Here is a 16,725-nt window from a genome sequence, read left to right as displayed (position 1 = left end):
GCCTTCCGCCGCGAGCCTTGAGGGGCCTCGCACCTCGGCAGCGCCCGGCGGGGGAGCCTCTTCGGAGAAGGAGCGCGGGGAGAAAGCAAGGCCCCGCCTCCGCCCTCGCGTGCCTGTGAGAGGCCGCGGAGGAGCCCCGCGCGCAGAGCCTCCCTTCGCCCGGCGAGCGGGCTGCGCGCCCCTCGGCCCGCCGCGCTACCTCACAGGGTTGCTAGGAGGAGGAGGAGAACGCAAGAGGAGGCCCAAGGCCGCTCTCGCCGTGGCCGGACGGGTCGTTTTAAGACCCCGCCTTTGTTATCCCAAGGAGCTCAAGGTGGCGCAGTGACCCTCACAGACAACCCTGCGAGGTAGGCCGACCAGGTGGGGATTTGAACCCAGGTTCTGACTGCGCCACAGTGGTCCTGGGGCGCATATGGGGAAGCCCGTCAGCAGGACCTGCGCACGAAATAACACTCCCAACTTGTGATTCCCAGTCCCTGACATGGAGAGACATACTCAGGTAGAACCTAGCCACCAAGAGCCTTAAGAATAAAGGGCAAGAGGGAGAGTAAACTGTGTATTTTCCCTGTTGCTGGTTTTTAGTGGAGAAGGATATAGTGTTCTTCTCTTAATATTAGAACTGAGAGTCATTTAGGACTGGCAGAAGGAAGCAATTCTTCATACAGCACATTGTTAAAATTATGGAATTGGCTCCCACAGCATTTAGTGACAACCACCAACTTAGATTGCTTTGAAAGAGGATTATACAAATTTATGGACAATAAAGCTGTTGATGGCTGCATAGTCATGGCTGTGTGTTACCTCTTGTATCGGTGCTTCTGAATACTGGTTGTTGGCATTCACAAGTGGGAGAGTGCTGTTATGGTCCCATCCTGCTTCTGGAGCTTTGCATAGACATCTGGGGAGCTGCTGTGTTCTGCAATTGCTGTTCTTCATTCAATAAGCTTTACTCCCAGGAAGTGCGTAAAGGACTTCGGTCTTATGTTTATATCCCTCCCTCCAAGGAGCTCAGGGCAATATATTTTTAGGGGGGGTATTTACTGGTACCATCCAGTTAATCATTCTCCACTGGGCAGTTCACAAATTAAAAGCAATAAAATACAAATACAAGCAATTGACAGCTGAAACAATGCAAAAGCTGCACCAGCACAAAATTAGCATACAACCATATGAAACTGGGGAAGTTCCATAACCAACAAGTCCTGTTACCCAAAGACAACCTATACTTTTCCTTCAAGAAATTCTGGTCCCTAGCTTTTTGCCCTTTGGACAATTCATTGTTAAAATGCTGATTGTAAGAGCTGCTAGACTTGGGTGCAGGATTTGACTCACTTAAGTCTTTGTGGGGGGGGTGCATCTTGTCTCTGGCATGGGCCAGGGAGGGGGACATTTGGCCCTCCAAATGATGAGACTGCTGGGGCTGATCAGAACTGGAGCCCCAGCAACTGGAGGACTGACTGCAGATTCCCTACTCCTGCACTGTCATACATAAAATGCATGTGTATGCACAGCCTGCTATTACACATAGAAACTGAGCAGCCCTAATACTAAACAAACATAATGTGACTGACACTTAGACTTGTGTATTCCACTTCCCTTTCAGTGCTTCAAGGAAGAGAGCTGGAACATCTCTATTTTCAACTAACCACATTTTGACCTTTCATCCGAACCAGGACAAAATGATTAATGTACACTGGTTTGTTGTAACAAAATGTGATTTCTGGTCCTACTTGTTTCAGCTAAATCTTCATTAAAACTAACCACAGTTGGACCCAGTTAGACAAAATAAACTGCACTCAGTTGAAAACATTAGTAGATACCTTGACTGCTTCCTAGAAGTCACTCTGGAGGAGGGAGATAAGAACAGGCTTGCTCATGGTTTAGTATTGTGTCCAAACCAGTTCATTACAGCTTCAGAGGTACATTGCGAATTGTTGGGAGCATAGGACAGTTATGCCCCCCCCAACTGTGAGATGTGAGAGGGCTTTTCACTTATATGTTGGTTATTGGCTTCCCAAAAATTGGCCATTGTGGGAACAGAATAGCCTTTGGGGTGAACCAGTAGGTCTGTTTTTCTTTGCTTGACCAAAAGAACATCTCACTTGCTGAGGTTTTAAATCCATGGAAGACAGGAACCATTTGAGGGCATTCAAATGGACAAGGAACGTGTGTGTCCTCTGGCAAATCACCATCAAGTTTACAGCCCTCTATGACTTTCAGGGCAAAGGTCTGTGACAGAATGTCTCCTTTACTCATAGAGGGGCCCTGATTGCATTTTGGACCTTTGCCCTTATACTTGTGCAGAGCTGTAAATAGGATGGATGATGGCCATGCTTTGGAAAGGGTGGGGCTTAGCTGCATGCTCCTATTCTCCCTTGCATGATTGTTTGCACATAAGTAGGGATGGAAGGATCTGTCAGTTTCACATTTTTCCCTTCTTAAATTCGGTTTCCACATTTCTGCAGCAATTTGCTAAAGAAAGAAACAAATCCTCATGAAACTGGTATCATTTTAGTGAAAAATTCTCCTAAACATATCCATTTTAATGCAGTTTCCTCTAATAAAGGCATTTTTATAAACATTGGTTGGTTGGAGACGTACATTACAAAATTTGAATAGGTGTGAATTTCGGAGGATGGCTCTGTTTTGGTTCTGTTGTTCAGATTTGGTAGAGTCATCTTTAAATATGATCTGAATCAAATTTCTCCTTACCCTAGCACTAACCCATGTGTAATCTGAATCCCGCAGTAAGGCGTTTGTTTCCAAGTAAACCAATACAGCAGGCAGAGAACCACATTCTGTAACATGGCATGCAAGGGAGAAGCCTAGGCAATAATTTTAGTGTGGAAAGTGAGATGTTGCAATCACATCCCCATTTTTGTGGAATGTTGGGGTGGTGTGCAGCTGTTGCTTTCATGTACTGCCATAGGCTTTCAGGTAGAATTTATTGGCCTGGTGTGGAAAACCAAAGCTCCATCCCAAATCAGAGATGCAAATTTGGAGAAGGGTTATAGCCCTGTGGTAGAGCATCTGTTTTGCATGTATAAAGTCCCAGGTTCAATGCTCAGCATTTCCAGATTGGTTTGGGAATGTCACCTGCCTGAAACCTTGGAGAGCTGCTGTAGACAATACTGACCTAGATGGACCAATGGCCTGACTTGGTATATGGCATCTTCTGGGTTGTATCCAATGTTTGTTCTACTCAGAGTAAACCTATTGAAATTTGTGGACTTAAATTAGTTATGTCCATTGGTTCAATGGGTCTACTTTGAGTAGAACTAACATTGGGTACAAGCCTATTTCCCTAAATTTAGGACAGCTTGGGAATCAGAGGCAAATTCTGGTTCTTGCCATCAGGGCTTAGTCTTAGCTATAGAGCTATGACAGGATTAAGTACCAACACCCACAATCTGTTGACAAGAACAGATAGGCTAAAACAGGTTTGGTCCAACATCAGTGTAATCCCTAATATCACCACCACCCTTCTCTTAGGAAATTCCCTCAAAGTTTCAAAAAAATAACTGCATTCAGTTAGTTACCTCATTGTTGACCCTTCATATACTTTAAACTGCTGACAAATACAGCTTGCACCACACATTGTTATTTCGGATCCACGGAGCCCATTTTAGAAAGAAATGCTTTGCAATTTGATGCTAACCTTCCTTTTCCAACCACAAGACAATTCACAACCCTTCTAAAAATAGATCCTTTTACCGTCTCAGCCCAAAGTCCTACCAATGACAACTGTGTTGGACCTTATCTGCAAAAACAGAGAAGAGTTAATGGCTAACCAGACTATTACGTATTGCCTATACAGAATTTTTTCATGAGCTCCTGATATTTTGGGGATAGAACCCAACTCCAGCTAAACTGCATCCTAGGCATATAAAGGGGGCTCTGAAATTCAGAAAGGTGGATATTATCAGGGACCACATGCACACACATCCTCCATTAGAAGATTATTTGAAATCATCAGAAATAGTCAACAAAATGGACACATTAGTTTTACTTAAGGTGTGATACATTAAAAAATATATACATATTGATATATGATTGTATCCAACACTGGTCATACTTGGAGTAGACCCACTGAAATTAATATACAGTGGTACCTTGGGTTATAAGTACTTAATTCGTTCCGGAGGTCTGTTCTTAACCTGAAACTGTTCTTAACCTGAAGCACTACTTTAGCTAATGGGGCCTCCTGCTGCCGCCACGCTGCCGGAGAATGATTTCTGTTCTCATCCTGAAGTAAAGTTCTTAACCCGAGGTACTTCTGGGTTAGCGGAGTCTGTGAGCTGAAGCGTATGTAACCTGAAGCATATGTAACCCGAGGTACCACTGTACATGGCTAACTTAGGTAGAGAGTAGCAGTTGTATACAACCTTTCTTCTACCTTTGCATATACAAGATGTTTCTAATGCAGTTGGGTGGAATTAAGCCCAATCACAACTGCTCACTGCCTGCTTGTACCATCACCACACACCACAAGTCTTAGTAGCAGAGCTCTGAATATTTCCCTCCCTAGTGACTGGACTAAATTGAACCTGGGGAGTAGAATAACTTGACAGAGGAAATATTCTGTCCCTTCCTTGGACAGAGGTAGCTAGTCTTTTTGGGCCTGAAAAGTTGCATTTGTTCTTGGCCAACCCTCCATTGGCCTCTTGCCAGTGAAAGGTGAGACCAAGACTAAAGAGAGTGTGGAAACTCTCGAGCACAAGTCACACGCGCACACACACACACACGAGGGGGCAGATGTTGAAAACTCTCAGCTTAGCTCATTACCATATGGGGATTAACTAGTCTAGGTGACTGAAGCAAAGAGGAGAACTGTTGAGGTGTTTCCCAATTTAAAGCACCCTAATGCGGATAGTTACTTTCCCGGTCTGGAGAGTTCTACAGGTCGTCAAGGGCAAAGCAGCAAGTTAAAAATACGTAGCTAGGCAGACTTGTCTCCATAGTATACATCCCTTTGAGTCTCTGGCTGGAGTCTTGTACGTAAAACATAATTGTACCTAAATTGTGTTTCAAAGTTGGCATAAGTAGTGCCAGAGTTGCATTGAAATTCAGTGATACTGCCTTCTGACTAGGCTGGGTGGGGAACTTTAGGTCCTCCAACTGTAGGACTACACTCCCATCATTCCTGGCCTCTGGCAAGACTGATTGGGGCTGATGTAAGATGGAGTCCAACATCTGGAGGACCAACAATTCCTCATCCCTCTGTAGGCTGTTGTATTCTGTCTCTCTGAAATAAAACTTATGATTTTAAGTTGCTGGTCTACTTTTTATTATTGTAAAACTCCACCTCAATTTAGGAAAGCAGAATTGAAATTGAAATACTTTATTGTCACTTGTACAACTTGGAGCTCATCAAATGTTGATTGACATTGTTCTTTCACAATACTCTGAGGAGATGGAGAATACTAAGGATCTGCCCTCTCGGTTAAAATACTGAAACTATTACTCAGCAGAAAACATATTTGCCCAACTTGTGATTCTTAGTGTCCAAGACCAAAGTGGCAAATATACTCAAAAAGATGCCCATTTTTTTCTTCCATTGTATTTTTTCTTCCTATGCATCCTATCTATAGTTGCATCTGCCACTCAGTCTTGTGACTCGCTTGATCAACATGGGATGCTAGATTTTGTCCTTCACCACAGGTTGATTTCTAAAATGTTTGTGCAGTGGCTGGTGACTTGGGAGTATACATACAATTCACGTCCAGGTAAGTGAATAACAGGGGTATTAAGAAGTAGGAACTACAGGGAAAAAGGAAACATATTGGACCATTTCGATCGGATACTGCCTGCTGATGTGGATAGATTCCTCCAAGTTGGTAGGCCCACCACCTGCCTCCTTGATCCGTGCCCATCTTGGCTGATTAGGGAGTGTCCAGATGTTGTGCGGACTGCCCTGGTTGAAATTATCAATTTGTCCCTTGACACGGGGACATTCCCAGGGGTACTGAAGGAAGCAGTGGTGTGTCCACTCTTAAAGAAAACTTCATTAGATCCCTTAGACCTATCCAATTACCACCCAGTTTCAAATCTTCCATATCTGGGTAAGGTAATTGAGAGAGCGGTTGCTGAACAGCTTGGTAGGTTTCTGGAGGAAACATCAGCTTTAGATCCATTTCAGTCCGGGTTCCGTCCTGGTTTTGGGACAGAGACGGCTCTGGTTGCCCTAACAGATGATCTCCGTAGACAACTGGATCGAGGCGGGTCAGGACTGCTGATCCTTTTAGATTTGTCAGCAGACTTTGACATGGTCGATCATGATCTTCTGGACCACCGCCTCGCAGACGTGGAGATACAGGGCATAGCCCGTAACTGGCTGTGCTCTTTTATCTCTGGTCGGGCACAGAGGGTGGCACTAGGGAGGGAAATGTCGTCGCTCCATTCCTTGGTGTGTGGAGTGCCGCAGGGCGCAATTCTCTCCCTGATGCTTTTTAACATCTTTATGCGCCCCCTTGCCCAGATTATCCGGAGCTTTGGGCTGGGCTGTCACCAATATGCTGATGACACTCAGCTCTATCTGCTGATGGATGGCCACACCGACTCGGCCCCGAACACACTGACCAGATGCTTGGAAGCTGTGGCTGGATGGTTTCGTGGGAGCCGATTGAAACTAAATCCTTCAAAGACAGGTCCTATGGCTAGGTCGGGATGGCATGGGGATGAGGGACCAACTCCCTTCTCTTGCGGGGGCCCAATTAGTGCCATTGCCTTCCGTTAAGAGTTTGGGTGTAATCCTTGACGCCTCCCTTTCCATGGAGGCGCAAGTTACAGCAACAGCCAAGGTGACATTTTTCCACCTTCGCCGCATCAAGCAGTTAGTCCCTTACCTTTCCCGCCCCAACCTGGCCACAGGGATCCATGCGACGGTCATCTCCAGGCTTGACTACTGTAATTCGCTCTACGCGGGGCTGCCTTTGAAGCTGACCCAGAAACTCCAGAGGGTGCAGAATGCTGCAGCGAGGTTCCTCATGTGGTCTCTGCCATGGGAGCATATTCACCCAGTGCTTTTCAAACTGCACTGGCTCCCGGTGGAGTACAGGGTCAGATTTAAGGTGCTGCTTTTGACCTTTAAAGCCCTTCACGGCCTAGGACCCTCGTACCTACGGGACCGCCTCTCCCGGTATGCCCCACAGAGAGCCTCAAGGTCCATAAATAGCAACACCCTAGTGGTCCCGGGCCCTAAGGAAGTTAGATTGGCCTCAACCAGAGCCAGGGCCTTTTCAACTCTGGCTCCGGTCTGGTGGAACGCTCTGTCTCCTGAGACCAGGGCCCTGCAGGATCTGATTTCTTTCCGCAGGGCCTGTAAGACAGAGTTGTTCCGCCTGGCCTTTGGCTTGGAGCCAATTTGATTCCCTCCCTCTCTTTCTTTTTTCCTTTCCTTCTCCTCCTGCGATGAGGCTAAATTTTAATATTTCAATATTTCAATATTTTAATGTTGTATTTTAATTTTGTTTTTAAGTTGTAATCATTCAACTTGTTTTTATTATTGCTTGTAAGCCGCTCTGAGCCCGGCCTTGGCTGGGGAGGGCGGGGTATAAATAAAATTATTATTATTATTATTATTATTATTATTATTATTATTATGATTATGATTTGTACCTCACATCTTCTAGATCAGTCAAAGGCTTCTTTAAGAGCAACACTTACAAGCAGTGGTTGCATTATTTTGCAACATGGAGGCAGAAGATAAACAGCCTTCAGATCTGGCCATGGCAATGACAGATGCCTTAGTTACATCACATCTGGATTACCGCAGTTTGCTCTACATACAGCCTTTGAAGTATGCTCAGAAATAACTTGTCCAGAATGTGAGATATATAATTTGGCAATGAATATCTGGCTTTTTTGATTATATAATTCGGAATCTTTTAATGCGGTTTTTACTGGATTGTTAAAACGGAAAACTTAAATATTATTTTTTTAAAAACAAAACAGAATGTGGCAGCCAAGCTGTTAACAGGAGCTGCAGATAGGGAGCATGTAATTCCCTTGTCCAGCAGCTGGCTGCTGCCGCTCTGCCGCGAGTTTGTGGGGAGGACCGCTCCCCCTTGAAGCCCCCCTGGGCTTGGGGGTGGGCCCTATACTCCACCACAGCATTTAAGTCTCCAAGGAAGCCCGGGACATTGCTGCTGCCGCTCTGCCGGTGAGTCTTGGGGAGGACCGCTCCCCCTGCAAGCCCATTTTCCACCTTGGGCCTGGGGGCTGGCCCCATACTCACTACCGCAGTGTATAAGGCTCCAAAGAGGCCTCGGGTATATGGGGTGGGGTGGGTGTTTATTTGGGTGTGGAAATTTGTTTAATTTAATTTTATTTAATTATGTCGTGTTTGTAACTTTCTTTGTATTTTGTTTTTACTGTTTTATTGTTCTGTTGGTTTGTTTTTTGTATAGGTTTTATTTTGATTTTAAGGGGTGGGGCTAGGGCTGCTTGGGAGTGGGTCCCAGCAAACAAAATGGCTGGGGCAGGTTCCACAGGACAACCGACCTCAGTGATCACGGGTAGGAGGAGGAGTTACGCTAAGACCAGACCATGTCATTAAGCAGGCTTAGTCGTTGTCTGAGGACTATCCCTGCCTCCAGGTCTGGTCCTGACCGGATGGGTACTGGAATCAGCAAGGGATACCCACACGACCTGAAGGTGCTGCTGTGCAATGCCAGGTCAATGATCCATAAAACTACTGTGATCCATGACTTGATCGTGGATGGAGGATTTGACCTGGCATGTGTAACGGAGACTTGGTTGGATGAAGCAGATGGGCCTGTCCTTGCCGCTGCTTGTCCACCAGGTTTCTCTTACGCACAACAACCCAGGCCTTGTGGGCGGGGAGGGGGGGGTTGCAGTGATTTTTAGGAAGTCTTTAGTCTGCACCAGGCGTCCTATTGGGAAAACCCAGTTTTCTGAGTGCATGTTCTGGAAGTTGGGCAATAGGGGCAGTACAGGATTCCTATTGGTGTACCGACCTCCCCGCTGCACCAAGGATTCCCTGCCCGAGCTGCTTCAGGTCATGGCGGATGTTCTCCTGGAGACACCTAGTTTGGTTGTCCTAGGGGATTTTAACATCCATGCCGACACGACCTTACAAAGGGCCGCTCGGGACTTCATGGAAAGCATGGCCTCCATGGGGCTGTCCCTGAATAAGTCTGGCCCAACCCATAGCTGCGGACATGCCTTGGACCTGGTGTTTACCTCTATGGATGTTGGTGATCTGACACTAAGTAAAAGCAAAACGAAAGAAGTGCCATGGTCAGCTCACTTCCTGGTGCAACTGGACTTCTCCGTGACCGTTCCCCTCTGCAGGGAGGTGGGACCGATTCAGATGGTCCGCCCCCGCTACTTAATGGATCCAAATGGTTTCCAGAGAGTGGTAGGGGATGTTTTATCCCATGTTGATGGCCTCTCAGCTGATTCCCTGGTGGCCCGCTGCAATGTGGAGTTAACCAGGGCTATTGACTGTTTGGCTCCGAAGCGCTCTCTCCGATTGCATGGAGTCCGAACAGCCCCGTGGTTTTCCATGGATCTGAGGGCAATGAAACAATCGTTGAGACGGCTAGAGCGCCGGTGGCGGATGACCCATTCTGAAGCTGACCGGACACGGGTTAGAGCTCAATGTCGAGCCTACCAAGTGGCGGTAGCGACGGCGAAGAAGGCTTTCTTCACCGCCTCTATTGCATCTGCAGAAAACAGCAGCAGGAGACTTTTTCAGGTGGTTCGCAATCTAGCGGAACCACCTGCTACATCGGGGCCCAGTACGGGCCACATGATCTCCTGCAATGATTTTGCAAAGTTTTTTGCAGATAAAGTCGCTCAGATTCGGGAAGAGGTAGACGCCACCATGGGAGCAGGGCCGAGGCGAGAGAGTGCCAGAGTCCTGTCTAGTCAAATTGCGTGGGATCAGTTCCAATCTGTTACCTCCGAGGCTGTGGACAGGCTGCTTGGACGAGTGAAACCAACCACCTGTCTCCTTGATCCTTGCCCATCCTGGCTCATAAAAGCTAGCCGGGAAGGGCTGGGCGATGGGCTTCGTGGAGTGGTGAATGCTTCCCTCCGTGAGGGAGCCTTCCCAGACCCGCTGAAAGAGGCGGTTATTAAACCACTTCTTAAAAAACCATCTTTAGATGTGGCCACGATGGCCAACTATCGCCCAGTCTCAAATCTTCCATTCTTGGGCAAGGTGATTGAGCGAGTGGTTGCTGAACAACTCCAGGCACGCCTGGAAGAAGCGGACCATTTGGATCCCTTCCAGTCGGGATTCAGGCCTCATCATGGGACTGAAACTGCCTTGGTCACACTGGTTGATGATCTCCGGCGGGCTAGGGACAAAGGTGAGAGCTGTTTCCTAGTTCTGCTGGATCTCTCAGCGGCATTTGATACCATCGACCATAACATCCTTCTGGACCGTCTTGAGGGGCTGGGAGCTGGGGGCACTGTCATACAGTGGTTCCGCTCCTTTCTCCTGGGCCGTGTTCAGAAAGTGGTGGTGGGGGATGAGTGTTCAGACCCCTGGGCTCTCACTTGTGGGGTGCCTCAGGGTTCTGTCCTCTCCCCCATGCTTTTCAACATCTATATGCAGCCGCTGGGAGAGATCATCGGGGGTTTGGGCTGGGTGTTCATCAGTATGCGGATGATACCCAGCTCTACCTCTCTTTCAAATCAGAACCAGTGAAGGCGGTGAAGGTCCTGTGTGAGTGCCTGGAGGCGGTTGGAGGTTGGATGGCGGCTAACAGATTGAGGTTGAATCCTGACAAGACAGAAGTACTGTTCTTGGGGGACAGGAGGCGGGCAAGTGTGGAAGATTCCCTGGTCCTGAATGGGGTAACTGTGCCCCTGAAGGACGAGGTGCGCAGCCTGGGAGTCATTTTGGACTCGCAGCTGTCCATGGAGGCACAGGTTAAGTCTGTGTCCCGGGCAGCTGTTTACCTGCTCCATCTGGTACGCAGGCTGAGACCCTATCTGCCTGCGGACTGTCTTGCCAGAGTGGTGCATGCTCTGGTTATCTCCCGCTTGGACTACTGCAATGCGCTCTACGTGGGGCTACCTTTGAAGGTGACCCGGAAACTACAACTAATCCAGAATGCAGCAGCTAGACTGGTGACTGGGAGCGGCCACCGAGACCACATAACACCGGTCTTAAAAGACCTACATTGGCTCCCAGTACGTTTCCGAGCACAATTCAAAGTGTTGGTGCTGACCTTTAAAGCCCTCAATGGCCTCGGCCCAGTACACCTAAAGGAGCGTCTCCACCCCCATCGTTCTGCCCGGACACCGAGATCCAGCGCCGAGGGCCTTCTGGCAGTTCCCTCACTGCGAGAAGCCAAGTTACAGGGAACCAGGCAGAGGGCCTTCTCGGTAGTGGCACCTGCCCTGTGGAACGCCCTCCCACCAGATGTCAAAGAGAACAACAACTACCAGACTTTTAGAAGACATCTGAAGGCAGCCCTATTTAGGGAAGCTTTTAATGTTTAATGTATTAGAGGATTTTAATATTTTTTTTGGAAGCCGCCCAGAGTGGCTGGGGAAGCCCAGCCAGATGGGCGGGGTACAAATAATAAATTATTACTATTATTATTATTATTATTATTATTATTATTATTATTATTATATGTTTCTGGACATTAGTGAAAAGTGCTGGTAAGCTTTAAAGGTCTGAACCATTTAGGACTGGGATATTCAAAAGGCCACCTCACATATGAGCCTACTTACCTTTTGAGATTATCTTCAGATGCCCTCTTGTGTATCCCAACCAGGAACAGAGGAGAAATGAGATTCAGTTTGCAGTTTAAGGCAACTGCGTTCCCAGCATTAGGCTTAGTTGTGAACAAGGCAGGGGCTTTTTTCTGTAGTTACACCTAGACTTTGGAACTCCCAATGGAAGTCGCATCTCTTCTCTCATGGTCTGCTATATCCTTTATTATAATCTCACCGAGTGTGTTGATGAAAGCTGTATTCCAAGACATCTAGAGGGCACCAAGTGGGGGAAGGCCATTGTAAGCTGTTTTACACTGCTGATTTATGGTTTCCCCTTGTTAGCCACCTTGAGTTATTGAGAGGAAAGGCAGGAAATAAATCCATTTTCTTTCCACACACACCCAAAGGCAAGATGGGTCTTTACTTGACAGAAATTCAATGAGTGGCAAACTCATTGTGCTAATACATACTGGCATGGAATTGATGTAAATGATGTCATAAAACCCTGGTTTACAAGGAACTGAAGACCAGCCAACAATGCACAATTTTCATGCCCTTTTCACTGTACTGCCACTGAGGGTTACTGCAACAGGGCTGTTGCATAAAAGGTACCAGCTAGTGCTAAGATGTTTCACTGCCATCCATTCATTCACAAAGGCTCATGGCTTTCAAAACAAATCAGTCTCAGACCAGTTTTTGGCAACCCTGCTGCTCTTTCAGTTTGTTAGAATCAAGTCCGTGAATTGCATGACCCTGCACAATCTTTCCGCTCAACAGTCTCAGCAGAGTTATAAACGGACTGCCATGAAGTGTTGGTTTGATTGATTGTTTGACCCATCAGCTAGTGCAAGATATTTAAGACAATGTTTTACATAACACATACTCATAAACCACATCACACAACAGCAAGTCCATTAAGGATTATTGTATTCCATGCTAGTCCAATTCTGAATAGACCCACTGAAATCAATTGACTTATTGACTTAAGTTACTCATGGTTTCAATGGGTCTAGCATGGGCTACAACCTGGAATTATAAACAGTTGTAAGTTTGTGTCAGTATTACAAGAACGTAAGAGAAATGCTGAATTAAACCAAACATCTATCTAGTGTAGTAGTGTGATCCCATAGTGGCCATCCAGATGCACATGGGAAACCCGCAAGCAGGACACGAGTATATTAACATTTTCCCACTCTTGTTTCTCAGAAAATGGTATTCAGAGGCATACTGCCTCTGATGCTGGAGGTAATATGTAGCTATCGTGACTAGTTACCATTGAACATGGAAATACAAATATTTAGGACTGGTATGGAGAACCTACGGCCCTCCAGATGTTGCTGAACTACAACTCCCATGGCTATTGGTCATACTTTCTTGGGCTAATGGGAGTTGTAGTTCAGGGACATCTGACATGGTTTTTGGACTCTGGGGTCCCATGAGGCTCAATTCTGTCTCCTATTTAGCATATGTGTGAAAAGGTTGGGAGCTCTCATCGAGGAATTCAAAGGAGTGTCAGTATGCTGGTAACACAGTTTTCTCCATCAGAATTGGGAGAGGCTGTGAAGGTGTTGATGTCTGGAAGTAGTGATGTGACTGGATATGGGCCAACAAACTTGAGGCTGAATCCTATTAAGATGGAAGTGCTGTGGGTGAGTGCTTCCTATGTCCAGGAATTTAGTGTGCCACGTTCTAGGAAATGTTGTACTCCCCCTGAAGGAACAGGAATGTAGCCCAGGAGTACCCCTGGATTCCAACTTGCCAACAGAGTCTCAAATGTCATCTTGTGACCCCACCAACAACCTCCCAATCTACAATTTTCAGCACCCATAACAGTTTCCAGGATTGTTTGGGGAAACTAATGTGCTTTAAAGGTGTGTTGAATGTGCTTTAAGTGATCTGCCCACAGTTTCTGAACTCTTTGCAATTAGCTGTTCCTTATGCTATGCACACCCACAGGAATCTTTCTTTTCAAAGGGTCAGGAATTCTCAGGGTTCTTAACAAGAAGCTAGTCTTCACATTCCTCAAAGTAAGAAAACTGAACAGACACAACTTATTTTTTCAATAAGCAATTTAAAATCCTGAAGTTCTTCCATTTTGAACTTAAATAATTTGTAAAGCTGTATGTTCATTTTAATTGTTTTACTAAACCTGTTAAGAAATTCCAATCTTATTTGTTCTAATAGCTACTTTAATTTCTTCTCTGGTGTTTTCCAAAAACTTTGATGGCACACAACAGAGAATTCAATTAACAGGTGAGGCTGCCAGATTAAAGTGGCCCAAGGTCATTAAGTAAGTTTCATTGCATAAGTTTCAGGGAACTGAAACCATGTTTTACCGTTTCAAGCGAAGACTATTTCCTAGGACACCAAAGTGACTCTTAATGGGAGCTGCCACCTTCAGAAGGGTTGCATTCACCACTAAATTTAAATTTGGCACCAGCTGTAAGCCCTGCTTGCAGAAAAATGATTCTACCACTCCCAATGGTTCCTTTACAACCATGACTTTTCTTGCCCCAGAACTGACACCAGTTGTGGGCCTGGTAAGGAAAACAACCTTGCAGGCAAATTAGGAACCCAGCTGGCCTAATCTGGCCCATAGGTCCGAGGTTCTCCCATGCCTGCTCTAACCCATCATCTAGAAGCAGTAAGAACAAGCACAGCTCATTTTAGCACCATCATTATACATCAACATCTTTGCATATCACTAACACCACTTATTGTACTTCCTCATAGTAAAAGCTTCAAGTTGCTAACATATTCATGCATACACTAGGGCTTGATGCCCCCGCTTGCCAACCCCACACTCCTGACCAACCCTGTCAACTATCCTCTCACAGCTCACCCAACCCCTTTTAAATGAGGATGGGTGGCACTTCAGAGAGCAGTTTGGCAACCTGCTCTCTGAAGCACCTCCTACTCTCCTTTAAACAGCTTGTCTCGATCTCTTGCCACCCACACTGCTTACCTGGTGGTTTTTCATGATGCTGGTGTTACCAAGGCCACATACAAATTTGTGTCCCCTCAAACACTACTTATAGAAGAAAGGTAGTGCAACCTTTTGAAATAAAACCCAACAAATCTAAACATAATATTCTGACATTTCATAAACTCACTGCCAAGACAGTCAATAGTGCAACTGGGCATTATGGAGGACTACACAAATTCATAGACACGCGATTCAGTAGCCAAGTATTAAAAACCAGGCCATACTTTCTCTTAAGAAAGACGTCCCAAGCATCATGCCACAGGAAACAACTAGTGTATCCAGGGTGTAATCCCATTGTGCCATTATAAATGCCCCTCTCATTTATACAGACGGGCATTCGCTCATAAAATTGGTCACTCAAAACAGAACACTGCACAATTCATTTAATACCCAATTCATCATTTTTAATGATCTGATACACCAATACTGTTCTTACTTGATGATGCCTTGCAATAAGTGTATGTTTTAAAACTAAGTGGTTTATTTCTTGTGTTTGGAGCAACAACCACTTTGTGAGGAGTTAAAAGATTCACAGCAGTAGCCCTCCCTGCCACCTATAGATAGAGTTGATCATACGGAATCAGTTACAAGATTAAAAGTGGAATACAAAAAACTGCAACATATGAAGTGACATCACAATTAAGTACAATTGTCCTGAAATGCCTCCGGCCCACAGTTCCTACAATCAGTCTTTTATTTGCAATGATCAAAGCATTTCCTTCTGTCTACCTTATGAAAAAGCAGTGTGGATTATATCTGCATGATAAAGGAGAAAATATAGCATAAAACATCTATTGGTTTTGGCTGCCATACTGTATGGTTGCACTTTAACAGAAAGTACCCGAAAAGTTACCAAACACTACACAATTTATATGGCAAGGAGTGAGGAAGGCGGAAATAATACACAAGAGCAGCAGCTAGGGAGACGAAGTCTTGGTTTTACTGGCGCTGGGTTGTGACTGAAAGGTCTTTGTACCTTACAAATTTTGGCATGTTACTTGAGCAGCTGAAGTCCTTGGTGTTCCAAGAGATCTCTTCAGAGATGCACGCTCTGGTACCAAAATGTCTTTTACTCAGTGTTTTCCTTCTGCGGCTGGAAAAATGTGGCAATATCCATCGAGGCTGCTATAGCTGAAGTCTTCAGTCACCAGGGTCAGCACTTCATCCCTTCTCCTGCATTCATTGGTAGGATCACCAAGACTTTGGGTTTGAAATCGTCATTTAGTCACAACCAACTAACCAGTGGTGTTACTTTAAAATTAAAATGCAAGTCCCCACTTATTGCTTTGGGTGGTAAAGAGGGCGGAGAATCGGACAAAGCTAGATATCTCTGGGCATTCAAAGACTGGAGGCCTGAGGATTATTACCTACATTAAAGCCCCTTTCTTTCCAGTTCTTCCAGTATGGCCTGGATTCTGTGAACGGCCTCTTTCCTTGCCTGCCGTACATTGTCCTGACCACCCGTCTCCACAGAGTCCAGCTCCAACAACTTCTTGGTCAGCATTTCCTCCAGCAGCCAGTAGTCCTTGTCTGTCTTTTTCCCTACAAATTCGTCCACCTCCTCCTCCAACTGCTCAACGCCCTCCATAACTTGCATAACCTTTTGTATGCCTGATAGCACATCTGGTATCTCTGATGGAGTCTGAATACTGGTTTTAGATCCTGGTCCATGGTCAGCAGTCACAGATGGTTTCCTATGTACATTATCATACAGCTGGGGCTGCGCACTATACTGCACTTTGGGGTTGGAAGCAGATGGCTTAGTATCAAACTGCGCCGGCTTGTAGTCATTCATGGTCCCAGAAGGCAGGTTATTGGCTTCAGAAAAGTAGCCCTGCTGGTTACTTCCTTGCTCCAATTGGTTATAAGAGTCCTAAAGAAGAAAACAAGAGCCTTCAGCATGGTGTCCAACTCTAACAATCCCATTACCCCACATCCTGAAGCAAAGGTGCTGTGCACACAGATCCTTGGGCTGCCAATACTGCCAGGCTGCCTCTGTGCTTATCAGTAAGGTCTGCATGCTCAGGATGTCAGTG

At 46.0% G+C, this 16,725-nt stretch overlaps 1 protein-coding gene and 2 long non-coding RNA genes across 4 annotated transcripts in view; 2 read left to right on the top strand and 1 right to left on the bottom strand.

Annotated features, from left to right (window-relative positions):
• The first annotated feature begins 82 nt into the window (after positions 1-82).
• LOC128402510 (uncharacterized) overlaps positions 83-16,725 on the top strand; it is a 25,002-nt gene continuing 8,359 nt past the window's right edge. The window contains exon 1 of the long non-coding RNA XR_008327724.1: positions 83-347. This is a non-coding gene — a long non-coding RNA (uncharacterized LOC128402510). The remainder of the gene's footprint in view (positions 348-16,725) is intronic.
• LOC128402511 (uncharacterized) lies at positions 354-5,269 on the top strand. Its single transcript, XR_008327725.1, has 2 exons — positions 354-499; positions 1,604-5,269. It is a non-coding gene; the product is annotated as an uncharacterized LOC128402511 (long non-coding RNA).
• Positions 15,072-16,725, bottom strand: part of BAG4 (BAG cochaperone 4) — a 16,434-nt gene continuing 14,780 nt past the window's right edge. For both annotated transcript variants that reach the window (XM_053366684.1, XM_053366685.1), the window contains exon 5: positions 15,072-16,562. In XM_053366684.1, the coding sequence (XP_053222659.1) occupies positions 16,062-16,562 (501 nt within the window). In that variant the 3' untranslated portion in view covers positions 15,072-16,061. The remainder of the gene's footprint in view (positions 16,563-16,725) is intronic.

The sequence above is a fragment of the Podarcis raffonei genome, chromosome 15 (genome assembly GCF_027172205.1).
Source record: "Podarcis raffonei isolate rPodRaf1 chromosome 15, rPodRaf1.pri, whole genome shotgun sequence".
NCBI lineage: Eukaryota > Metazoa > Chordata > Lepidosauria > Squamata > Lacertidae > Podarcis > Podarcis raffonei.
This window is presented reverse-complemented; position numbering and strand designations above follow the sequence as displayed.